At 51.9% G+C, this 26562-nt stretch overlaps 1 protein-coding gene across 2 annotated transcripts; it reads right to left on the reverse strand.

The window, feature by feature from the left end:
• Nucleotides 1–883: 883 nt before the first annotated feature.
• On the reverse strand, nucleotides 884–26562 carry FBXO31 (F-box protein 31). Of its 2 annotated transcripts, XM_038148078.1 has the most exons (10): nucleotides 26141–26562; nucleotides 18666–18737; nucleotides 16803–16889; nucleotides 12665–12741; nucleotides 11135–11302; nucleotides 10401–10475; nucleotides 8953–9062; nucleotides 8140–8293; nucleotides 7220–7584; nucleotides 884–5987 (listed from the first exon to the last, which is right to left on the reverse strand). In XM_038148078.1, exons 1-10 carry the CDS (start codon nucleotides 26517–26519, stop codon nucleotides 5765–5767), a joined length of 1710 nt encoding a protein of 569 aa, XP_038004006.1. In that variant the 5' UTR covers nucleotides 26520–26562; the 3' UTR covers nucleotides 884–5764. The 2 variants fall into 2 exon arrangements, with proteins under 2 accessions (XP_038004006.1, XP_038004007.1); XM_038148079.1 differs by lacking the exon at nucleotides 16803–16889 and having other exon boundaries at nucleotides 26141–26561.

A 26562-nucleotide genomic window follows, 5' to 3' on the forward strand; every position in this document is an offset into this window, starting at 1 on the left:
CCACAGGGGCTCTGGAGGGACGAGGTGACATTAAACCAGGAGCCAGGAGCGGAGCCCATCACCCACAGAGGTTAAGGACGGCTGGGTCATGGCACGGGCAAGGATTAGGAGCTCATGCCTGAACCTGGGCAGCGCAGAGCTCCACGGCCAGGGTTTGTTCTCAGAAACAATCAGCTGCCGAGGAACTCACCAGCAAAACCGGGCTGCAAAACTCAAAGCACGGCATTCCCTCCAGGAAAGGCAGGACAGGCAACACGGGGCTAGCACAGCACCTGCAGCAGGAGGAGGAAAAGCTCCCGGGGGGCAGCTGAGCTCATGCCACAAGTTCTCCCATTTCCACAGAATCCCTTGGAAGAGCAGCGCAGAGCTGGAGTGGGTGTGAATTTGAAGTGTAGGAAACACAGACTGACCCCACAGAGAAGGGGCTGACACCATCGCCTCCCCCTCCTCATCCCCTGGGCTGGTTTGGTGCCAGCTGATCCCTTTCAGACCAAGTGGAAGGAAGAACGGGGGAAAAAAAATATCCAGGATTACCTCAGGCTTCCTTTCAGACAGAGAAGGCTGGGTCTGGGAGGGCAGGAGGCTTGGCCAGGGCTCAGGGTGCCACTCCTGCCAGCCCGAATGTGCTGAGCCAGGCACCACGGGCACCCCAGGAGGAGAGGACAGAAAACAGGGACAAGGCAAGAACTGGGATTTCACAGCATGAGGCGTGGCATGCGTGTCACATCTTCAGGAAATCAGAACTGCTCACCCAGCACCCAAACAAGGGAGAATGATTTCCTGTCCCACGCTGGAAGACAGGCAGCTGCTCGTCAGGAGGGTGGAACTGGCCCAACATTTGTCTTTGGGACAAAGGGGGGGAAAAAAAGGAAGCAAACAGAACTGAGTTCACAAAACTTTGCTTTTTATTATTTGAAACTGGAAAAGGCTCCTTGGGTAACAATGATCAGGTGTAAAAGTAACACACAGAGCTCGCTCAGCTTTCCAAAACCTGCAGTGAAGTAGGCCAGGTGTTGATTTTATACATCCCATTCCTCTCAAAGCCACCAAGAAAAGAACAGGCAAACCCCCAGCCCTTGGGCAGGTGAGGTGGTTAAAATGCAATTTATCATGTTCCGCATGGATATTTGTGGTGGTGGATGTCCAATGGCTTCCCCCCACTGCCCTCTGTACAAAGCAGGGATTTATGCTTCACCTTCATTTTTAATACTTTTATAGAGACCTATCCACACTCAAAACCTACAGGAAATGCCCAGATGAACCCATCAGAGTCATGTTAAAGTGGTGAGTGCAAAATACACAAGGGAAGGGGGAAGGGGGAGTAATCAATGACAAAACAAAAGTGCAGATTGCTTTAATTAAGCTAATGAACACAGTCGAGCCAAGTGCTCTTTGCCTCAAAAGTTCCAAGGATTGCAATCCAAACAAAAACCAGAACCACACAATTTTAGTTCAGCACACGAAGCGGCCAAAGGCCAGTGGCACTCACAGTCTGGTACCTCTCTCTTCCACTGCACATCCCAAATAATTCAGTGTCCCACTGCTAAGGGCAGCAGGAGCCTTTGGAGGCTGAACAGCACAGAGGGTCGGTGGCCACGTGAGCAGCCAGCTACAAGACAGAGTTAACACGTTATCATTCCCTAAACTAGCAACTTGAGCCTAAACAACCCATTTCCACACGACACCCAACACTCCCATCGAGTTCCACTAGGTTTAAATTAATTAAAAAAGCAAGGAAAAGTCATCCTTGTTGAAAAGTAAACACGGAGCCAGCTGCGGTTTGGGCTTTTCCTGGGAGCTGACACCTCCAGGCACGTTTGCATGGAATTCCCTTTTTCCCAGCACACGTTTCCTCACTCAGGAGCTGCCCTCCCATGGCTGCTGTCCCACCCCACTCCACAGCGCAGCTGACACCCAAATTCACAAACAATTCCATCCTTTTCCCCCCTCCTCGGTAAAACCCAGCCTGACAAATCCCTGTGCAGGGCAGCGAGTCCCCCACGGCCAGCAGGCTGAGCACAGCACATTCACAGCTCTCAGAGCAGGCAAACAAAGTGGAGCTTGGATGTTCCCGTTTCCCAGCTGGCCAAATCCATGCGTTCTGACAAGACAGGGAGCAGGATGGAGGAGCAGAACCATCCTCAGCACATGAACCAGACACTTGTCCCCAAGCTGTCCCCGAGCCAGAATTCAGCCCCAGGTCTTGCAGTGGCCACTGGGGCTCTGCAACCTCCCTGCAAAGGCTTTGTTTAATCCAAAAGGCTCCTGCCAAGAGTATTCCTACCCCTGACAAGTTGTTTTCCATCCTCGCCAGCACTTTCCACCCATCTGGGCTGAAGAAATCCAGCCAATTGTCCCCAGGATTTCCTGCGGAGCCACAGGGACGAGGAGCCGTCGGCAGCAGAGATTTATCACCATCTGCAGGGCCCCAGCACACATTATCCCTGTCAACAGCTCTCACAAAGATCCCCAGGGCTGCAAAACTGGGATTTGGGCGAGCAGAGGGGAATGCAGGGCTGGTACAGCCTGTACCAAGCACAGCAAAGCCCTGTCAGCACAGCTTCCCACCAGGAAAGGCAGCACGGGGAAAGCAGGAGCATCCCCCCACCATGGGGGATCACATCCAAACTGCCTGCTCCAGAATCTGCCTCCCCTTTCCCAATGGGGGATCACATCCAAACTGCCTGCTCCTGAATCTGTGTCCCCTTTCCCAATGGGGGATCACATCCAAACTTCCTGCTCCTGAATCTGTGTCCCCTTTCCCAATGGGGGATCACATCCAAACTGCCTGCTCCTGAATCTGTGTCCCCTTTCCCAATGGGGGATCACATCCAAACTGCCTGCTCCTAAATCTGCCTCCCCTTTCCCAATGGGGGATCACATCCAAACTGCCTGCTCCAGAATCTGCCTCCCCTTTCCCAACAGTTCCAGAGCTGGGAGTTTTAACTCCATCTTATCCTGCCTTGCTCTGGAAGCAGTGACAGGGCCGTGCACAAAGGAACAGGCACAGGAGCATCCCAGCATTCCCAAATCCATCTGCACTGCATGCTTTCCTCAGCTTTCCTCACCCTCACCAAAGCAGAAGGAATTTTCTTCTGAAATGCCACAAAAGCCTGCCAGGCTTGGAGCAGCAGAAGGTGAGAAAAGGCATCAGAGGAATATTAATACAAAATTTGCCACTTCCTTTGCTCCAGACAGAATGAAGCCAGGGGGTACCAGCAGTTTTCCCTTTAATCAGGAACTATCCTGACATTTTGAGGCCAGCCAGGTGAGTTATAAATAAAAAGATGCCACTACAGGGGCAAGGCAGAGCTGGGAAAATTCCCACAGGGCATCAGCCACCACCAAAGCCCTTCTCTCCAGCCAGCCAAGCAGGTTTGGCCATCAGGAGACCCTTGGCACTGCCACTGGAAAGGTTCAGAAGGGACAGGCAGCCTGGAGAAGAGCAGATGCACAACCAACAGCAAACAGGTGACACCTCGCCCAGGTGACAAAGGACAAAGGCTCCAGACAGGTCAGTATCTGGGAGAGGCACTCAAGCCTCAGGTACTTGCAGGGCAATCAATGCAATCTGGATTTTAATCTCCATTTTAAAAAAAATTAATTGTAATTTAAAAGCCAAAAGCAAAAATTATCGAGTCAGTTGTGTAAAATTTTAGGATTTTTTTTTGGTGGGGATATTGAAGTGGGGAGGAATCTGCAAGCAGAGCTACAGATGCAGCTGAAGAAGAGCTGGTTTTAGGGGCAGGCAATGGGAACAGCTGCCCAAGGGGACATCCCCATCCCTTTGGGCTGTTAGAACACAAGGAAGAACTGCAGCAGCCTAACAGCAAATTCCAGCATAAACAGGCCACTGAGATCCCAAATAAAGTCCCAATCACAGAATCATTCAGATTGGAAAAGATCTCTGAGATCGAATCCAACCATTAACCCAGCACTGAACATCTTCAGCTGCCCCAGAAACCTGCACCAACCTGGGAAGCTCTGGCTGCAGAGCAGGCAGGAGCCCTGCACAGAGCTCAGCAGCTGCAGCACAGGGCTGAGATGCCCAATTCCAGCTCCAGGTCCCCCCTCTGCCCACTCAAGGCACAGAGAGGAGCCTCTCCCTCTCTCCCAGCCCTGTGAGATCCCAGCTGGTTCCTCCCTCTGCAGGAAAACCTCCACAACCACCCTGCCCTTCCCAGCTTATTCTCCAGGCCTGTAGCTGCTCCTCACCCCCAACACTGAGGCTTGCCCCTCCTCTCCAAGCTGCAGGAAACAAAGCAAAAAGTGCCCTAAAGCACCTTCAGATTCCCAGAGGCCTGGAGAAATCCATCCAGAGAGACAGGAATTAATCCTGTGAGTGACATGAGCTGCTGCTTGTGTTCTCTGCTGGAGCCTGGCTTCTCACACAGCTGAGGGAACACAGGAGAGGCAGAAATGGCAAGAAGCCCTTGTGAGAGTGAGAATAAAAGCTGCTCACAGGCACTGGAACCAGGCAGGGACTGAAACGTCTCCACAGAAGGGGCCTGAAACCTCCCAGCACAGCTCCAGACACATTTACAGACCTAAAACTGCAGAGCTGTAACAGCAGGGGTTAGACACTGATCTGGGGGAAGAGAAGGGACCTGGAGTTTGTCACCACAGCCAGAGGGCAGCTGCAACAAAGGCCTGAGTTAGTGCTGATGGTTTCCAGCACAACCCACAGCCTGGAGATGAGCACTGGCCAGGATTTCCCTGCAGAGCACAGCCTGAAGGGAATCTGCTCCCTTGCCTGCAGCACACAATTCCCACCGGAGCTCAGATCCGCCACAAAACCATCTGGGATCAAACAAGTGCAACCAGAAAGGGAAAGAAGGGCTCTGTGAGTGGGGGAGCAGCACCCACCACTCCAGGAGACACAAGCCACACAGTACAAGGACAACCCCTTGTCACTCTGGACTCTGAAGGGCAACCTGAACAGGAATGGCAGCCCAGGGGTCACACACAGCACCAGTGACATGTGGCACCTTCTGCTGCCCAGCTGGAGCCTACTGGGCTCCTCTCACAGCTGCTGGGTTTCTTTTGGCTCCTTCCTGTGCCTTTTCAGACCCACTCTGCAAGAGAAAACCTTTCAGGTACAAACCAGTCTGAACACATCAGAGCTTTTGCAGTTTACACCCATCTCCAGTCCCACACCTTCCACCTGCTAGAAAAAAAATAATCTCTGGTCTCAGGGAGACACCCAGACCTGGAGCTCCAGGGACAGCAAATCCATCAAGCTCCAGAAGCCAGGACAAAGCTGCACACACTCATCTGCAGTGGGGATCCTGCCCTGGCTGAGGGAATTCTCCAGAGGAAACCCCACACTGCAATCAGCAAGGATGCAGGTACCCCACCAGCCTCTCCTGGCAATGCTGCACCCACAGAAAGGTTCAGGAGAGGAGGATGTGCTTTGTCACTGCCTGTTCCTCTGCCCAGCTCTGCCCAGAAGTTGGTTTTGTCCCAATACATTCCCTTTTTTTGCACTAAGGAAGGTCTGCTCCCTCCTCTGCAGGATCCTTCAGCTCTCCAAAGCACAGCCTGGGAAACAAGGACTGCTGGGAAGCAGCGTGGAGCAGCACAGAGGAAAGGGCAGTCAGGGATGTCTGACGTGGGATGTGTGTACATTTGGGGTAAAAAGGCTTTATTCAAAGTGCATGCTTCTATCCAGAGGTACCGAGAGCGAGGACTCCCCGCCCTAGCCTGGCTGGGGAGCGCAGCAGCCTCGGCCACCCCGAGCCCTGTCCTTCACCACAAACACCCATCAAGTAGCCAGGGACTGAATGTTCTTGAGCATCTCATCAAAGGCCTCCCGGGAAGGCGCTTGGGCGTTCTGGAAGGAGACCTTGATGCGGCTGTAGAGGCTGAAGGATTTCAGCTCCAGCCAGATGAAGCCGAAGCGGTCGTCGTCGAACAGGACGAACACCCCCGGCGTCCTCTCGGGGCTGGTGAAGCCGTGGCCAGCAATGAGGCCTGTCCCGTAAAAACTGCCAGGGGATGAGGACAAAACAGGTGTGAGAACAGCCAGGATCACCCAGTGTTTGGTTAAAAATCAGCACAAAACTCTGGTGAAGCCCCTCTGACAGAGCAGCGAGATTTACACGCGGTTTTTGTATTAGGACAAGGAACTCCCTGTATTTGCAGCTTCCTGCTTTGGGTTATCCTAATCAGGACCTGCACACCAAAGATGGATTTTTCAGCAGTTCAGCCCTCAAACCCATCTGAGATTAACTTGAGCAACTCAAGGATCAGCACGAGCTCAATGCTCCAGGAAAGCAAAGGCGTGCTGAGAGCGCAACCAGAGAGGCAAAACCTAAGGGAAGGGAGAGAAAAAATCTAAAAAGCAGAAAAATCTACCAGGACCTGAGGAGGAATAAAGGTCAGTCAAAGCTCTGAGCAAGCAGCAGGTGGAGCAGGGCTTTATCCAAACACAACTGAGCTGTGACAGCAGGAGCCTTCTGGGATTAACCAGCTCTGGGTAGGTTTTTCCATGAGCACAGATGTTTGGCTGAAGGTCACCTGTCTAAGCCTCAGCTTTTGGGCTCTTTTTCCACACTTCATTTAGTGTGCTGCCTCACCAACTCCAGCTCCCATTCAGCACAGCTCTCTGCATGCCTGCACCTCCTGCCCGGGGTGCTCAGCACCTGCCAGAGCTGCCCCAAGGCACCAGAGGCCAGGGAAAGGTGGGAGAGAGCACTGTGCTCCCAACAGCCAAGGAACATGAATGACACACATGGGAATGGGAAGCAGCTTCAAGAGTTCTAAATATATGAGCTGAGCAGCTCTGGGACATAAAACACACACAGAAAAAAAGGGGGGGTGTGTGGAATTCAGGAGAGGTGCCAGCTTCTGAAGTAAATCTAGCAAGGACGTGGGATGGCAGATGACAGCGTGGTGAGAGAGGGAACAAACCAAAGTGTGGGAAATTGGGCAGCAGAGGCAGGAACCAGAGACAGTGCATTCCACATCCCCGGAAATGTTCAATGCCAGGCTGGACAGGGATTGCAGCAACCTGGTCTAGTGGAAGCCCCGTGGCAGGGCTGGAACAAGATGGGATTTTAGGTCCCTTTCAAACCAAACCGTTCTGGGATTCTGTGAAATCTGAGCCCAAGGGGCTGGGAGATCCACAGGCAGGTAAAGAGCACACAAATACAGGGGACACACCTCAAAGATTTCCCCTTCCCTTTCCAAATTGAATCAGCCATAAAAGCAGAGTTACCAGACTCGGCAGGTGCGGGGATAATCCTCATTCCTCGATATCACTCCCATGGGCAGCACGAAGGGCTGGGAAGCTGGGGCCTTGTCCTGGGTCGTTCCCTCTGCCCCAGCTGCAGTCTCTTCCCCCTCAGCACCTTCTCCTCCCAGGGGGCTGGCAGGCTGGGAGGCAGCCTGCTGGGAATGCTCCTCCTCCTCCTCCTGCTGCTGCTCCCGCTCCTGCTCCTCCCGCCGGACCTGCTCCTGCACCTCCAGCACGATGCGGGACAGCTCGCTGAAGTCACGCAGGTTCTCGATGTCAGGCAGCTGCAGGGGATGTGCCAGGTCTATCTCCACAGTCTGCTGTCCAGCTGGGATGTTGGGATCTCCCTGGGGACAGGAAGGAACAGCACAGCTGCAGACACCAGGTGCTACAGAGCCACCACCTGAACGTGCCAATAGTTCACCCTGTTCTACAATCACCAAGCTGCAATTAAAAAAAACCCTGCTTGAACTTTTTTTGCCATCTCTGCTTTCCCCTTCCCAGAACCAGAACTTTAAATCAAAAGCTGTACTTGCAAGGGTGAAAGAAAGTCAAAGCTGCAGCTGCAGAATCCCTCCCTGCAGGGAGGAAAGGAGCTCCCCTGTCTGACTTCAGTCAAGAGCTGCCAACATTTGGTACCTGCTCCTCACACACACAGAGGGGATCTCCAGTGACCCGCTACCAGCTGCTCACAGAATACAGCTGGAAGGGAAAGAAAAGGAAATGGGAGCCAGGAGCAACTTTGCAGAGCAGGTCCTGGTCACTCTGTGTGTGCTGAGATTCACCCAGTGCCACCAATCCCCACGGGGAACAGGGCTTGGGCTGCCAGCTCCCAGGCAGAAACCTGCACATCCACTGAGAACACTTCCACACGCACCTGAGAGCCAGGAAAATGCACTCACAGTGATCTTAGTGCCCTTGGCTTTCTTCCCATGGAAGCTGAGCATGACAATCTCCAGGCCGTGGCTGCCGTAGGTGCCTTTGAAGAGGCCAGGCTGGATGAGGTCCTCGGGGCTGCTGGGGGGGAGGTAGATGCGCCGGTACGTCAGGCAGTTGCTGTGCAAGAGAAAAACACCACAGAAGTCAAGGAAAAAACCCCTCCCCAGCAGCACTGTGTTTTATTCTGCTCCTCCAGCAGCTTGGGGATGTTGTCAAGACAGGCAGGATCTGTGTTTGCAGCAAGATCAGGATTTGCTTCAGAGCTCTGCAAGCACTTCCTCCCTCCCTGCGCTGCTCTCCCCACCATCCTCGTGAGCACAGCAGGAGATTCCTGCAGCAAGGAAACTTCCTCAGCCCTTGAGATTCCCAGAGAACCTGAGAGTGGAGCATATTTAAACATCTGCTACAGTGAGGTGGCTGCTAACAGAAGCTTGGAGAGCTGGTTAAAATCCCCAGTTTCTCAGGGACTCTCTAATTCCTGCACTACAGAGCACACTGGCTAATATGGATAATAACCAGACACTCCTTGGGATCACAGGCATTTGCTCTGTCTTCAAATTAAACAGAGTTAAATGACTCAAAAGCACCTTACTGTGCATAGTTACTGTGTAGAACTTGGAATCCTGTTCCTACTGCTGTCGTTCCACCTCATCTCCCTGTACAGCTGGGAAGCACTGCAGAGACACAACACTGCTCTGGCTGTGAAAGCCCATGGAAAACCCCATCTTGGGGAAAAACGCTCCAGAGCGTGCTTGTGAAGTTACAGCAGCCCTTACTCATATTGGCTGGTGTAGATGAACTTCATCAGGATGAGCTCCTGCATGTGTTCATGGAAAATGTCTTCCAGAGTGCGACCCCACTCCTCCCTCAGCCACGTCCGGAATTCCTGCAGCACGAGGAGAAAAGGGGGAGGATGAGGTCACTTCAGTGGTGTGCCCCAGGATGGCTTCACTGTGTGACTCCGTGACAGCACGCTTCACTGGCAGAGCCACAGACAGGGCACATCCTCTGCCAAGGACAGGGAAACGCGGCCGGATTTGGGAACAAGCACGCGTCGGCTTGGAAATATGCTGAACAAATAGTGATTATGGTGATCACACAATAAACAGGCTCCCCCTCAAATAAATCCCAGGTAGAAGCATAAATCTCCTCAGAATAAAGGCGTGAGCGTGGCCTGCCACTGCAAAGTAGCTCATCTACTCTTTCTCTCCCAGTAACTCATTTGTGTGCCCACAAGCTGACTCCTGTGCCCTGTCCTGACATGCTCAACATAAAAGAAAAAAAGCTTTTGAAAAGCACTGAGGGTTTAGGAGGTTAAATCCTGCTGATTTAATACTGATGCATCTAAATCCAAAAGGTGCTTTGAAAGCATCTCCTGAAGTACCCCAACTGCAGCTCTGACAAGTTAATACCCTGCCATGAGTTGGTGTGATAGCAGCTTACAGTGAGATAGCAGCCTGCCAAGTGATATTCCAAACCTGCCTCCTTTATCTTCCCAAGCCAGATCCTCCAATTTCCATAAAGCCACGCACACTTAACGTGGTGCTTTGAAAGTATTAAAGCATTTCTCATCTGCTCCAGCACCAGAAAACACTTAACTAAACCTTTCACCCAGCTGTTTCCCATTAGCAGGCAGGCATTTTACAGCATTCCTCAGAAAGCAGCTGAAATATCAGATTTGTCACGTGGAACCAGCTGGAAGCAAACAGCAGTACCTGGCACAGGTATTCATCCTGCCATTTATACTTGCATTTAAACACAGCTTTTTCACTCAGGAATCTGCCTTGCTGGGCAGAGCTGACACGCACAGGAGAAACAACCAAATGAAGCTTTTAATCCCTCGAGCAAGGCAAGCAGTGGGAAGGTGCCTCGCTGACCAGCCGGTCTCCAAGTGCAGCTGCTGCTTGCTGTGTTTGAAAGATCTTAATTATACAGCCAGCAACGCCACTGAGATCAGAGCTTGGAGTGCTGCTGATGGCCAAGATGTGCTGCTGACCCTCCCTTGACAGGTCTGCTACCAAAACAGGAGGAAGGTCAAAGAGCTGGGGCTCAAAGGGCAGCCTGACACAGAAAACTGCCTGAAACGGGGAATGAGCCAAAAGCCCCCAGCCTGGGGGATCACAGATGCCCAATCACACAGAAATCAGAAAGGCAGCAGCTGAGAGCTGATCTCAGGAAGGGGACACACAAAGAGGCTCAGCGAGAGCCCTGGCAGAGCACTCACCTCCTGCCTGCCCCCTGACATCCGGTGGTGATCTGTCTGGTTGCACTTGGTGGAGAACTCGTCCTTCTTGACAATCTGCAGTTGCCAGGGAGGAGAATTGAACAGGTTACACAGCTGCTGAGAGATGCTTGGGATGATGCAGCTAAGACTGCTCCCAGTAAACGCTTTACAAAACAAACATTGCTGGATTCACTACAACAGAGAAATCATTCACTGCTACCCAGTGCAACAGCTACAGAACAGAGAAATAAAAGCAATAAAACCTCAATGCACTCTAATGAAAATCATAGTTTTAAGCTGCTTCCCTATTTCAGCTTCTTCCTTTAAAGAAAATCTGTCAGAAAGCTTTTCAAAGCATCCAATGGATGCTGCATCACCTTCTCGAGGTCTCACCGTGGAGAGAGCTGCAGAGCAGGTCTGTGTCTGCCTGGGCCCACTCTGCAGCTGCCCAAGGCCAGCTCACACATCCCTTCCCCAGCCTGTGCACACCCTGGTGCTCCCAGCCCAACAGAAAACAGCACAACAGCCTGGCTGTGCCACTGCCAGGGAACAAATTCAGAGCAGGGAACAGCCCACACAACTTGTCAGACACATAATGAGTTGTAAAGCTGTTGCCCACACACAGCAGGGTGGTGAAAGCCATCTCTCTGAAATCAATTTCTCCCAGCTTTCTAATGGATCCATTTCCAGAGCCAAAGTGCACCCACGGTGCTGAGGGAGGCAGAGCAGCTCACCTGGATGTGGCCATTATGAGGTCCCTTGTGGCCATACATGCACTCCACCGTGGCACATTTCCTCTCCATCAGGTGGATCCTGAAGAGGGGCTTGAATCTCATGGGATCATCCACGTGAGGGTCGTGAGGAGGCAGGTACATCCAGCCGATGATGAACAAACCATCCACCTGCAGAGGGACAGGACACAGAGCCCAGGGGATCAGCCTGGCAGCATTCCTTAGGAGTCCGCAGCAACCTCTGAGGCCTCTCGTGGCCCAGGAGCTGCAGAACAGCTTGCTGCATTCCCAAACAGCTTTCCAGCCATTAACCCAGCCCATGTGCACTCCCAGGGTGAGGAGGGTTTCTTTACAAGGCTTCCTGCACCACTGGAAGAAGCTCAGGCCTTTATTGCTGCAAATGACTCGCCTGGAGTGCAGGATCCAGAGGGAAAGACCACACAGCAAGTCAGACTAATTGGTTTGAGAGCTCCTGCTGGCAGGTATTCTGCTTCCCATGACTATTCCTGCTCTTTAGATGAAGAATTATTTGGTTTTATTACTCAGAGAACACTGGGAGCAACTCTCCTCAACTGAGAGGCACAGCCCCCTTCCTGCTCACCTACCAGAATCCTTCCCCTCAGGGCCTGCAGCTCCAGGGGCAGGATATTCTCCAAACAGAGAGATCTGGGACAGAGTCTTTATAATGTCACAGGGGAAGCACTGATGCAGTTGGATGCCCTCTTACGCCAGTTCATGCAACAGAATCTTGCAAAACCCAAAGGCCTCGTGATTTGTTCTGCTTCGAGCTGGCAGCTGGTGAACCCTGGTGCAGAGAACAAGGGCTCCAGGCAAACTCCTGGCTCAGCTCTCACAGTTCAGAGTCAAATGTTGTTCATTAAGTGCTCTCCCAGCAGCACCAGAGCTGCCAGGCTCCACAGATCTTGCACCAGTGCCACTCTACACCTGATGCATGAGGCTCAGGGCTGGGATAAAGGTTTGCCAAGCACACAGCTGCAAAGCCCTTTGCAAAAGGTTCAGCTGCAGGCAAAGAAAATGAAGTAAATTAACAGATTCCTGTGCCAGCCACTGGAATATCAGTGTCAAACTCTAAATCAAGCCTTTCCCTCAAACACTGATCATGTTTTCCACCTGCTCCTGGGGCTGTTTGGTGCGGAGCTGAAATATAAAAATTGTCTGGGGAAAGGTGGTGATGATGAGAATCCCAGAACCATTCAGGCTGGAAAAGAGCTCCAGGACCATCGAGTCCAGCCTGTGAGCAATCTCCACCCACAGCAATGAGTGCCACATCCACTGCAGGGATGGGGATTTCTCCCTGAGCAGCCCCCCCTGTGTTTAACAACCTTCCCTGTGAAAGGTTAGGCATCAGGAAGAATTCTAAGAGGAAGCAGGGAAGAACCACAGAGCACCCTCTGCACCCAAATCCCCCACTCAAGGGGGACTATTCAGTGGTCTGGGAATGGCTGCCAGGTGTGCAAAGTGTAAAAAACCAGCTGTCAGCCCCAAAAGCCCAGGGAGGAGGCCCTGACTCACCACCACGTTGAGCAGTCCCCCGTAGGGCCCGATGTCCGGCTGCCACAAGCCCAGGATGTGGCGGTAGCGGTGCAGCACTGGGGAACAGGGAGACACTCCGTGAGCACATCCAGCCCAGCAACTGGGATTTTGGGAACGAAATCCCTGCTGCCAGGCTGCACGCAGCACCCACAGCTGCATCGTTCACCCAGGAAAAGTGATCGTGTGCAAGCCGAGCCCTCCCCCAAGCTCACACGTATTTGTGCTCTTTATTCCTGGCCCTGTGAAGGGCAGAACCACCTACCTCAGCAGGAATTCCCAAAAAAACTTTTGCAGCACAGTCCCATTGATGCAAATCACACCATATAACCAGAGCTAAAAACAAATAAAAGCATCTGCCCCCTCCAGTTACCGAAAATGCACTCGATGCTTCACACTGCAAAGCAACAAAGAATAGGGAAGGGCAGGAAGGCAGGAAGGCAGAGGGAAATTGGAGGATTTTGAAAGCTTTGTTAGACAAACTTGGCTCCAGAGTTAAGCATCCTTAGAAACAGCCACTGGGAGCACGGGCAAAGCACATGGATCACTGCAGCTTGGGAACCTGGCAGTGTGGCCACATCAGTCATGGCCTTAAAAATTCCACAGAGGCAGCTACACCCCAGCAGTGCCCAAAAGCTGCTTCCAAAACCCACTCAAAATCTACTCTAGCAGTTAAGGCTTCCCTGTTTGCCATCTCAGAGCCAGCTGTCCCTCCAATCCCACCTAAACAGAGGAATAGTTTCAGCAAGCAGGAAAGAAGAGCTTTTACAGAATGATCTTAAACCTCCTGTGGTGAGGAAAGCTTAGAGATGGCACTCACCTCCAGTCCTTACACAGCCATTCCTTCTGTCCATCTAATTCCCCTTTGTCCATCTGGTTTCCTCACACAACCTTCACAAGAAGGCATTACACACTCTGGCACTCTGGGCAGGAACAGCAGCATGCACATTGTTTCCAGGAAGAAGAAATTTCACTGATATTTCACATGTCCATGGCCAACTCAGACGGCCACAGTAACTCACTGCAACCTCTGCATTAATTTAAAAGAAGAATTGTGTTTCAGTGCAGCTGTTCCAGCAGCTTTGTTGCATTGATTACTTCAGACAGCAAGAACTACAGGAGTGGTTTTATTCCACCAAAAGTGAGAACTTCTACGGGAGGTCAGGATGGCAGGGAGGGATGTCCAGAGCTGCTGCCAACTGGCCTGGAGGAGCCTTTTTCCTGGGCAGTAAACAATCTCAGACTGACCTGGTTTCACCCAGGGAACCAAGAGCAGCACAAACAACACTAAGGCAAGCAGGCAAATTCCGTTCCCAGCACAGTAATTACACATTAATTAATGGTATGAGCTGCTCCACCCACCACAATCTGCCTTCTACCCTGTCTGCCACAGAGCTGATAACACCCAGCCTTTTTTAATGTATTATTACTTTTTAGGACAGAAAACTAAGCTATCCCAGGAGGATGAGGATGTCCCTCCTAGCCCAGCTCCTGTTAGGAGCAATTTCAGGAAACAGAGCTGAATTCTGCACACAGGAGGCCAAAAAAAAGCCATCCACTTCCAGAACTTACTGGGGAAAATGCTGGTGCTTGGCCAAAGGCCCAAACAAGTCTCAAAACACAGCTCAGTTTTCAAGCCTGGGCTGTCTCTGAGCTCCAGCAAAACAGCAGCTAATATTAATTGCAGGGAAAACCTGATGAATTCCAGCTCTGGCTCCCCCTGGTAGGAGACAGGATGGATCTGGCAGTTGTTTCCCTTCCTGCTCCTCGAAAGAAAGCAGCACTTGGGTCTTTTCTCCAAGCTTTTCCACTGCCTGTGTTCAGTCCTGGAGAAGCCTCTTGCCTATCCAAATTTCGGAGTCCACATCCTACCAAATGGAGCAAAACCACACCACTGGATGCTCCAGGCCAGCCTCCACCCAGCCTGGATATCCCCCAGGTTCCACAAGCAGCTCTGCACACCCTTCAGATGGGAAGGGGGCTGGAACCCAGCTGGGAATGGGCTTGGGAAAGCAGGGAATGCCAAGCTCCCACTGACAAAAGGCTGCCTGGGGCACGTCCTGACCAGGAAAGACCCAATCCACTGCAATTTCCCTGGATTCCTGGGACACAGGAAGGTCTCCAGAAGCAAAATGAGCTGGAGCAATCAAAGCAGGGCCGTGGTTGGTGACACCTGAGCTGCTGGTGGGAAGAGCTCAGAGTAATCCAGGTGAGCTGCAACCCCTGGGGAAAGTGATCTGAGCTCACCTGGCTGGCCCTGCATGAACAGGAACTAGGGAGGAGTTCCATGGAAAATCCTGACAGCACAGGAGGGGAAAGAGGGGAAATGGGCCATTGCATCTTAAACCACGTGGGCTCAGAACCACAGAATGATTTAGGCTGGAAAAGACCTCTAAGATCACCAAGTCAAATCATCCAAGCTTTTCTCCAAGAGAAAAGGGTGACATCAGAAATTTGGGGCTGCAGCTAAAGAAATAACAACTAAGGAAAGAGCACTAAATGCCATTTAAGTTCGGAGCAAACATCCAGATTCCAAAGGAATCCATCTTGCAGCCTGGATTTGCTTCTCCTTCCCATCCAGCTCCAGAACTGGCATCCCAAGTTGCCAAACCCCAAACTTTGTCCCAGTTCCTGCAGAAGCCCTGCTGCTGGTCTGTCCTGACTCACATTGAAGCCATCACCTCCCCTGCATGGCCCCTGCTGGGTTGCTTCCCTCAGCACAGGGAATTCTGCAGCATCCCCTCACTGATTAATGTGTGTGAAAATCTCCATTCCCAAGCAGCAGTGAGTTAGTAACTGGAGTTTGCCAAACTCTGCAGACCCAAAGGAGCATCAGAGACAGCTCAACACCCCCTCTAAATAAACACCAAATAGTCCTGCCTTCCTTAATTGATGTAAACTCATCAGTCCTTCCCCCTCAATTCCTGCTCAACACTAAACTCCAAGGGTTTAACTATTCCTCCCTCAACACAACACGAGGAGGGGAAAAAAGGTTATCCAAAGTGAGGAAGGCAAATCACAATGTTTAAAACATTAGCAGAACATTTCCTAGAGACAGAGATGGTGCTTAAAAGGATTCAGTGTGCAGGGGGGGATTACTGGGAACACTCAGCATTTTTCACTGGAAAGGGCTGTGGATTCCACTGTGGCTCACTTGAATCACCACAAAGCTCTTTGCCAGTCCACAGCTGCCTTTGGGAGGCCTCACCAGGGCATCTGTTCCTGTTGCAGATTGCAAGGCAAGATGTAATCTATTACCATTGCATGGCAGCTGTCTTTTGTCAAGGGGCAGGTTTCCTTATCCCTTCCACAATCACTCCTCCCTGGGGAGGGGCCATCTGCTGATAAGAGGCCATTGAATGTCACTGCAGGGCTGATAAGAACTGCAGCATCCCATGGGAGATGTGAGCCCAGAGGGAGGAGCCAAGCATTCCCACCTGGATAGAATCTGAGACTCTGGAACACCAGCACGGCTTCTCCACTGGATTCCCAGAGGAACAGCAGCTGCCTCTTCTCCCACTGGATCTTCAGAGGAAGACTCCACCCTTCTACAGGATCCCTGCTCCAGCAGAACCACCCCTGACACTGCAGGAGGGCTGCAGCCACAATTCCAATGGGACTGCTGCCAGCACCCTGACCCACAGGGTGCCAGGCTGTGTTCTGCCTCTGTCAGTGTTGTCTTAGATTACTGCATTGTTTATTTTATCCTTTTATTCTCTTCCCTAGTAAAGAACTGTTGTTTCCTGCTCCCATATTTTTTGCCTTAGTTTAAAATTTATACCAATTCAGAGGGGTGGGGAGGGTTTACATTCTCCATTTCAGGGGAGGCTCCTGCCTTCCTTAGCAGACCCCTGTCTTTCCAAACTGAGACACTTCCTCAAAGAAAGGAGCAATTCCCAACGAGCAGAGTGAGCGCTCCCGTTGTGCGCAAAGAGATCCTCCGAGAAGCACCTCAAAAAAACCCAGCACCCCTCAGTGCCCTGCCACCCCGCAGCTCCCAGCGCTCCTCTGACACGCTCCAGCCACCCCGGGTGGCACGTCCCTGCTGTCCCAGGGGCAGGGCACGGTCCATGCAGCAGCCCGGGCGTGCTGGGTGCAGGCAGCAGCAGCGGGTACGTACGGCAGGTGTAAACATCTCTGTACTCCATGTGCTCGTAGTCGGGCAGGATTTTCATAAAACGCCCCGACTTCACCCGGGGGTTTATACCTGAACAGACAGAGCAGGGTCAGTGCCAGCACACTCTGCTCCACTGGCACCAGCAAACACTCCCATGGATCTGCACCAGCCACGCAGGGAAGTCCAGCTCTCTCCTGACTCTGCTTCCAGTTGTTTCTGGCACCCTCAGGCCCACTGAGCAGGATTTCTCACACAGAACCGTTCCAGGTTCCCACAGACATTATTTACAAATGGCATCCAGTGAACTCCAAGTGGAATCAAAGTCCTTCCTCAGACTCTGCACTGCTGCCTCCAGAAGACCAAGTCACTCCGTGGGCCTTGGATTAGTTCTGCTTTCAGGCTCCTGAGCTCAGGTCCCACTCTCCCCCAGCATTTCTCACAGAAGCACACTCAGGGAATGGAAAAGTCCATACAGTAATCCCAAATTAACTCCTCTGCAATTAAAGAGGTTTATGGGACAGCAGAGAAAACGGGGTGACACCAGCAGCAAACTGCTCCTGGCACAGGGCGAAGTGCAGAATCTGAGCAGAGGAGCTGAGATGGGGCATCCTGAAAGCCAGGAACAGCTGCCAAGCATTCCCACCTCGGAGCTGCCATCCCTGCCTGGGATTGCTGGGGGGTACAAACACAGATCTCACACGGAAGGGCAGGAAAGGCCATCTCAGGGGTGTTCTCACACGTCGAGTGTGACCCTCTGCTAATGGATGCCACGGATTTGAAAACTACTCACGGAAACTTGTGTGTGAGACAGATTTATTGCAGGTTATTGACTAAATAAGCTGATAACACTCTGGAAAGCTGGAAACAGTGGGAATGTTTAGGAAAATATCCCACAGGCTTGTCCTCTCCTCAGCGTCCCTGCCCACAGCCATGGCTGGGAGATACTGGGCTGGAGAGTCACCACTGCCCAGAGCCAGTAAGGCCATTTTTACCCACAATTTGTGCATAAAAAGCACTAAATATCACTTCAGTATCTCTGAACCATGGAAGTTATGCAGTGAAAAGGACTACAGGTCAAGAAGAGGTGTTGTCCCACTTAAAAATGGCAATGAAGAGCTGAGATCTGACCTGGTGTGTGCTGTGTGGCTGCCAGCACACCAAGACAGGGGATTGAATGGGAACTAAGGGAGGCCTCGAGGGTTAATGGGACTCCTTTGGGGACATCTGTGTGCTGGCTCAGCATCACTCAGCCCTCCCAGGCAGGACAACGAGGCAGTTCCATCCCTAGTGTAGGGTAATAGGGAAAGAGAGGTACCAGGTGATGAAATAATTCTCCTGTGGATGCTCAGCAAGTCTATTAAAGATGGGATTAAAGCCCTTCTACCTGTTCTCCTTCCCAGCTTTAAGATCAATGCTTGAGGTCATTGCTGCTTCAGGGTTCTAAAGGGTCCCACACCCACAGACACTCCCAAAACACACAGACAGCTCCTGCCAGGCTCTCTTCCTTCAGGGAATGCTCATCCCTATCCCACTCTCCTACAGCCATTTTCCTTTCCCTGAGCTCAAGGCTTAGAAAAAATACCCGTTAATCCCTTAGCAAGATCTGAAAACAGCAAAACAGGATGAAAAATCCTCAATAAACTTCATTTAAAAATTAGACTCCATCCTCTTTTCCCACCCAAGGACTGGGAGGCACAGAAATCCCAACTCTTGGTATTAAATAAAACTCCAAACATGTCAACTTCCTAACGAAATCCTTGCAAGTCAGTCTGAGCAACTTCTGCCATCAAAGTGTAATAAATATTCATCACTTCTGTGCTCTCAAAATTGGTATTAAGCAAGATTTGGATTGGTTTTATGACTTACGTTTGGCGTAAACATCTCGACAGGACACTCCTGTGATCTCCAGCTTCCTCAGGTTTTCACACACTCCATATTCTGCAACAACACAGCAAAAAAGGGTCAATTCTGGCACAAAATGTTTGGAGCCTTGACATCAACCACCGAGATCTGATTTGAGCTTTGCTGAAGCTGCCAAAGCAGACCAAGAATTTGATTTTTGCTTTAAAAACCGGCTGCGATTCCGCTGCAGATTCCAAGACATCCACAAGCAACGCCTGCAACAAACACACCAGAAGGCACAAACACAGCCAGCAAAGTGCCAGCTGCTCATGTCTCGGCCAGGAGGAGCGTGAAATGTGGGAGACATCCCCAGTTCCAGCTGGGATTGTGTGCCTGCTCCCAGCAAATCACCGCTGTGCGCAGCAATTATCTACTCTCGCTGAGGTACCGACAGGGAAAACTGCTTATTAGGATCCTGAAGGAAAGGTCAGAGGCTCGAAAAAGAATGAAACACAGACATAAACCAGGCCCCAGCATGTACAAATATGGTTACACTGAAAGCAGATCAGATGGAGACAGGGCTGCTGTGCAGTCAGATGCCTTTGATTGCTTCCAGAACCCACCGAAAACAAAGGGAGTTGGAGATCTGGGAGCAGCTTTGAAGCAGAAAATGAGATTCTCTCCTCTCATTTTCAGGAAGTCAACGTCAAACTTCTAAGAAACTTCAAAAAAAAAAAAAAAGAAAAAAAAGTATTAATGTCTCGATGCCAGGAATTCTCGGAAGAGCAGAGGGAGGAAATGAAAGGAGGGAGATCCCAAAAAATCAGCAGTGACAATGCCACCCTGCTGCAGTGACCCTGACAGATCTCAGCACAGGAGAGTGCGCTCCTTGACATCAAAGACACCAACAGCACGGATCAAACAGCAGCTTTCCTCAGCAGCACAAACACCTGCCAGATATTTGACACAAAACTGTATCTCTGCAGCCCCTCATCAAGGCATTAAATACGAAATCTATCCTCGGTGAGCATCCTTGAATCAACAACTGTGGCTGTGAAGCACCACCTAATGCTGGAAAGCTGCTGCAGGAGAGAACCCCGGTTTCAAATCTGAGAAAAGCAGGAGTTTCCCTGAATTAATTCAGCCTCCTCCTGTCTAGAAATGCAAGCACACGATGAGAGAGGTTTACTGGCAGCCTGTCTCCTGGGAATACGCATCCAGCACGCTCTGGCTAAGCAGCACGGGCGAGGGGGGCACAGGGCACAACAAACACACTGCCCTTCACCAAAAAATGCCAAGGGCAGCGGCAGAATTCCTGCTGACCTCTGCAGGCAAAGGCAGAGGAAGCTCTGAGGGCTCTCAGCCCCACGGTGGGCTGGGGAAGCACAATTAGCAGAGCTGAGCTGGCAGGAAGAACGGTCCAGCACAAACAAACCGCTCAGTGCTGGGGCTCTGCCAGCTCCGGGGAGCCTGGCAATGCAGAGCCACCCTGGCACAGCCCTCCAGGCTGCCCAGCAGCCCTCTGCACGTGAGAGAGTGAGGGGTAAACACATGCAGGGGATGTAAACATGTCCAAGGGGGGCAGGGAAGCGTGGAATGTCCCCAGCTGATCGGAAAGTCCTTGGAAAAGGGCAGGAACAGCATGTGCACCTAAACAAAACTCACCTGGCCACAGTCAAGCCTCAGCTTTGGGCTTTTCTATTTTTCACATTCTGTGCTGCTTTAGTGGGTGGGGCTGGGTTCACATCAGGGGATGGTGAGCTCTGTGCACAGAGCAGGGAGACAAAACAATTCCTGCTCCAGCTGGGCACCAAGGACAAATGATCCAAAGCTCAGCCCAGGAGCACAAACAGCGTGGGCTGCAGAGAGAAAAACAAGCAGGGTGGGAGTGCCTGGGCTAAAGCTGGAACGGGACAATGAACTGCAAGGTGCAAATGGAGCAGAACTGAGCCAAGGGAGAGACCCCGGGAGCGCTCGTGCATTTTGGGACCATTTTGGTTCATCTTGGGTTCATTTTGTGTCCATTTTGGTTCATCTTGGGTTCATTTTGGTTCATCTTGGGTTCATTTTGGGACCATTTTGGTTCACCTTGGGTTCATTTTGGGACCATTTTGCTTCCTCTTGGGTGCAGCCCTGGCTGGGCTCTTGTGCTGCCCAAGGTGGATCCATGGAGGAGATCCTTTGAATGAATCCCTGCTTTATTCCTCAGCTCTGTCCAGCCTCTGTTCCAGGCCAGCCTTCCCAAGGCATCACAGGTGAGACGAGCCCTGGGCTCAGGCAGGGCAGGGATTTGTACTGCATGGCAAAGGGAGGAGGATCCTCCCCAAATGGAATCTCCAACAGCACCCAGAGTGACATTCCCTCTTCCCACAGCTTCCCAAAGCTCTCTCCCTAATCCATAAATCCCTCAAGTGTGTGCCATGGGAGATCCACCAGCAGCAGTTACCTCCAAATCACAGGCTGGGAAGGGATTTGATGCCACAGCTTCATGCAAGGGCCCCTGAAAAGCTGCAGTGAAATTTTATAAAAGCCAAACTGTTGTTAAAGTGCTTGTAATTCCAATCTCACCTGGAAAGATTCAAATAAACTCCTTTAAAAAATACAAAAATTGAGGATTTCTATATTACTTCACATTATTCGTCACTAGATATCCAAGAGAGTATTATCAAGAAAAAAAATAATCTCATCCTAATGTGCTTTAAGACTAATTTTATAACGAATTCTTATCCTGTTTTGGTCAGCAGCTACAGAGAGTGCAAATGCCACAGTGATGGCTGAGCTCCATAAGTGCATTACTGCAGCTCTTCTGACCCAGCTGCTCAACCAGCAGGGCCATTTTATGGGAAAAATCAAATCTTTTGGCTCACGGTGCCTAAAAAAACCCCTTCAAATATCAAAAGCAAGAAAGGCCATCTCCTTTTAACCCAGAAGGCAAGAGGGACATAAATTCACAGCAAGTAGGGCTTCAAAATAATGAGAGCAAAATAAATCTAGTAAGTTTTCTTTACAGAGAACTGAAATCCCTTTCCAAGAAAGATCTGAGGGGCTCGAGCTTCCTGGAAAATTCCACTTCAGTGCAATTAAATCTATTTTAAGGAAATGCATCTCAGTGCAATAGCTCACTGAGTAAAGTATTTTTATTTTAAGGAGTTAATAGTCACTGAAATTCACACCCTTGGAAAATGGCTACTTAATCCTGCTTGCAAAGCAAGGATGGAAATTGGCTTTCAGGCTCCCAGTGACCAGCTGGAAAGGCTCCTGGTTTATAAGCAGGGCTGACTTCCCAAACACAGGGACATGCTGCTGTTTCCATGGTCACATGCACGGGATTTTAGGGACTTGGAGAAGCAGTCTCCATTTGGTATGAGCTGCACCAACACTTCTGCAAGTGGCATTTATCCCCTGCCCTGCTCCCAGCACTTCCAGGCCTCCCAGTCCCTGCTCCTCCCCAAAAGAAGCTGGGTCACCTTCACCCTGCAAGGACTAGCCTGGAGTTTAAAAACAAGCAAGGCTCTTCCATCCCAGCTTGGGAGTAGCTCCTGTGCCCACATCAAAACCCAAATTCCTGCTTTTCTGCTGCCTTTCCCAGCATGGCAACCCCAGGGAGCTGCTGCGTGCACGTCCACAGCTCTGAGGAAATGAGGATGTCTGGCAGAGCTTGATCCCCTTCACCAGTACTGAACTTCCACCGTGTCCTGGCTAATCAAATCTTCCCATTATCCCTGGATAAATGCACGTTCACAAGGCTGGACACAGAACAGAGAGGATAAAAACTCACTGGATTGTTCCAGATACCACAAAAACAGGAGATTCTCAGGTTAGCAGCTCTAAAGTACCGGGTGGACAAACTGGAATTGGCTTCTTGTTTCCAAAGGCTGAGCAACCAGATTAAAACACACCCAGTCCTCTCCCAAACACCTCTTCCAGGGGAAGCCTTGGGGCTACCATGGAGGAACAGATCTGATCTGCAATAAATGCAGATTTGTGGAAAGCCTAAAGCAGAGGATGGGCAGCTTCAGCTGTGCAGCCTGCAGCCAGGTCTGAGACTCCCTGAGGGGTGGCGAGAGTGCTGAGCACCTTCCTGAGCAGTGAGGAACAGCCAAGCTCTGCCGAGCTGGAGTCTAGAAGCCAGGAAAGGGCACCAGAGATGAGGAAAAGTCACAAAAGAACACATCACACAATGTTTTCACCTCACACCAAGGGAGGCTGGAGCCTTGTGGCTCATGAAAGCCACCTCCACGAGGGCACAGCTCTGCAAGAAATGGCTCCTGTTGTGGCAGCATTTGTGCATCAAGCTCCTGCACGGATGCCTTGGAGTCTTCTAAGAGCTGAACCCCACCCAAAAGTCTCCTCACTGAGTGTGCAAACCACATTTCCCACCCTTCTTTCCCTCCTCTTGCCACACAAACTTCAGCACCTTGGCTGACATTCTCCAGCAGGCCCAAAAGCTGCTGGAGGTTGCTTTCACAAAGAAAAGCCTTTTCTTCTGAGCTCTAGAACTGGTTATTCTGCATTGCTGCTCTGGTCCCAGGGGCTCTGCTGCACTTGCCCTGCTCTGGTCGAAGATGAAAGAAATGAAAGATTAAAAATGGACTATGAGGTGTTAATCAAGGTAGGTCAGGCCACCAGCCAGGGTGACACGAGCTTCAATTCTGCTCCTGCTGCAGGGATCAGCAATCTCCTATTTATAGAAAACATGGAAGTGACTGCAACCCTCCCCTGCCAAGGAAGCAAACCAGAGACATTGTTTACCCCAAACAGCTGCAATGATAAAAGGACAACAGCTCTGCCAGTGTCACACAACTCCCCCTGCTTCACCCCAGTGCTCCACCAGCAGCAAAAGCCACTCCACTTTCAGGCAGACAAGTCCTCTTGGAATAATCACAGCAAGTTTTCAGACTGATCTACAGCTGGGCTGGCCCAGGGCAAGGCAGAGCAAGACATCAACACTGCAAGGACTGAGGGCTCCATCCAACCTGGGGCACAGCCAGGCTGCTCCTGTCCGAGGGGAAGGCCAAAACAAAGCACTGCAACAGGAGCTTCTCCCAGAGAAGCTGCTCTCTGCTCTGATTATTTCAGGATTCTCTCCTGCCTCTGCACTGCTGCGCGCTCCTAAAAACAGAAGTGGTTTTGCACACGCAGCTGACAGCAAGATGAAGTCTGCCAGTTACTCCTGGAACATCGTGCTGGGCTCGGATGATCCTCGTGGATCCCTTCCAGCTCAGGATAGTCTGTGATTCCATGATCATCAGGAGGCTGCAGAGTGAATAAACCAGCAAGGCACACACGTGCTCCTGTTCTGTTTTTAGGACATCAGCCCCACAACAAGGCTCAGGCAGACACAAACACACACACTTGAACACTGAGCTCCGGTGGGAACTGGCTTTGGAAAAGATCACAAAAAACAATCACATTTTATGTTTGCATTTTCTGGTTGACTATCACACAGTCACCAGTGCGTGGCTGTGCACAAACACAGCACAGAATATCTTAAGCTTTAAATGTGTATTTATCTACCAACACCTGATGGTTACCCATAAAACGATGCCCAGTTTTATCCTCGTGTGTGCAACCATTCAAAGTTACCTCAGCAGAAAATGCAAAGCACCACAAACAGCCTGAGAATCCAGGCTGAGGAACTGCTTGGAAAACCAGAATAAAATCAGTTTCACCGTGGTAGGAGGATTTTGGCCAGGAGCTGCCCCTTATCTGTTCAGCACAGCTTGGGCACCTGCCTTTGGAACAGGATCCTCCTCAGCCACAGCAGCAGCCACCAAAGCATTCTCTGTCACTGCTTGGAAGGGATATGTGGGAAACTGGAGAAATTACAGGCAAAGAGAACCAAAATTTGGTTTATACACCTCTCACCTGGCAGTTAGCTAAGGGTCATAGACAAAAGTGTTGTCTTGATACCTTCCCTTCCTGTCCAGGTTAGTTTTAGCCAGACAAATCCCACTGTTTCCTTCATGTCCTTAAATTTCAGCTGAGCTTTTGAACATTGCTTTATCCATTGGAAAGAAAATCCACAGAGCAGACATGAATTTGAGAAATACATGTAAATCCCCTTCAGACCTAATTCAGTGAGTCTTTTTACAAGCCAACCCAGCCTAGAGTTAAAAGTGACACAGATTTCTATGTACACATTTTGCCAGGATCATAACCTATTAAAAAAATTAATCAGTGAAGTTCTGCAAACCATCGATCAAACACACAAATCTCCATGTCACTAGAGAAGTATAAGGAAAGAATTAGCACCATTTCATTAGCCCGGCTCCTAAAACCAGTGTTAAATTATTGGGACAATGCTGAACTACAAAACAATGCTTTGGTTTACATTTCCAGGTGCAGCTTTTGTGCTGTCCAAAGGTTCTTGGATAGTGCTGATAAGGCACAAATTCATTCCTGCAAGGTTTCGGGCATTCCACCAGATCCCACTGCAGGCAGCCACTGACATTCCCAAATCTCTCATCCCCGTGCCCTCACTGCTATAAAAAACAGAAAGCAAAGAGGAAAGCACACATGACTTCATGTGCTGGCAGCAGGAGCCCCTGGCAGGATGGCAGCGTTTGGAGAGAGGATGAGCACAGCAAGGCAGACCTTGGGAGGTGGGACAGGACTGAAATAACAAACAGAGGACACAGAGCCACAGCGCTGCGAGGAAGAGGATGAGGAGTAAGGAGGAAAAAACACCTCCCAGGCCTTCACATTCCTGCAGAACAGCATCCTGGCAGCAGAACATTCCTGGAAAACGCACACCCGCACCTGGAACCTCTCCACACTGGCGGTGTACTTCCCCAAAGGATGCCCTGACCCAGCTCCCGCTGCATCCCCGCGGCTCCAGGAATCCCAAGGTCCCCCTTTCCTCCCCGGTGCAGGGGCTGAGCATCCCCAGTCCTGGGGATTCCCCCAAGGACATGTTACCTGGAGGCACCATCTTCCATCTCATTCCCTCGGGGGACAACCGCGGCTCGATGCCCTTTGCCTCAAGTCAAGTGCCACCACCAAGGGCCCTTGTCCCAGGGGACCCGAGACTTTTCCCCGCACAGGTGGAGCACGGCAGCCCGCACCCCAAATCTGTGCCTGCCCTGCACTGAAATGCCTGTCCCGCCCCTGCCCTTCCCGTCTGGCATCCCCGGTGTGTCCCTGCATCCCCGGTGCGCCCCTGCATCCCCGGTGCGCCCCTGCATCCCCAGTGCGCCCCTGCATCCCCGGTGTGCCCCTGCACCCCCGGTGAGCTCCTGCACCCCCGGTGAGCTCCTGCATCCCCGGTGTGCCCCTGCACCTCCGGTGTGCTCCTGCATCCCCGGTGCGCTCCTGCATCCCCGGTGCGGTCCTGCATCCCCAGTGCGCCCCTGCATCCCCGGTGCGCTCCTGCATCCCCGGTGCGCCCCTGCATCCCCGGTGCGCCCCTGCATCCCCGGTGCGCTCCGGCACCCCGCGGCCGCTGCCCGCGCTCCCCCGCAGCCCCGGGCCGTGAGGCCCCTCGGGGCGGGCGGTACCTTCGCGGCAGCGCCGCCGCCAGATCGTGTCGGTGCGGAGGATGCGGCGGAAGGTGGTGCAGACCCGGGCCAGGCTGGGCAGGTCGGTACCGGGCAGGGAGCCGAAGATCTGCACCAGGAGCTCCGGGGGCAGCTCCAGCAAGGACAGCGGGGCCCGCCCGGCCGGGCCGGCCTCGATAGAAGGCGGCAGAGGCCGCCCGCCCTCAATGCGTTCTGCGGCTTCATCGTCCTCCGTGACGCCCCCGCCTCCCGCTTCCTCGGGGTCCGTATCGGTGTCGGGCTCGCTGTCGGCGGCGCCGCGGCGTTGCTCCCTGGCGGCGCCGCGCCGGCGGCAGCCGCGGGCGGGCCCCACGCCGCACAGCCGGGCGCACACGGCCATGGCCGCCGCCGCTCTGGCCGCGGGCCCGGGGCGCGCCACCGTG

Source organism: Motacilla alba, chromosome 11 (genome assembly GCF_015832195.1).
Source record: "Motacilla alba alba isolate MOTALB_02 chromosome 11, Motacilla_alba_V1.0_pri, whole genome shotgun sequence".
Classification (NCBI taxonomy): domain Eukaryota; kingdom Metazoa; phylum Chordata; class Aves; order Passeriformes; family Motacillidae; genus Motacilla; species Motacilla alba.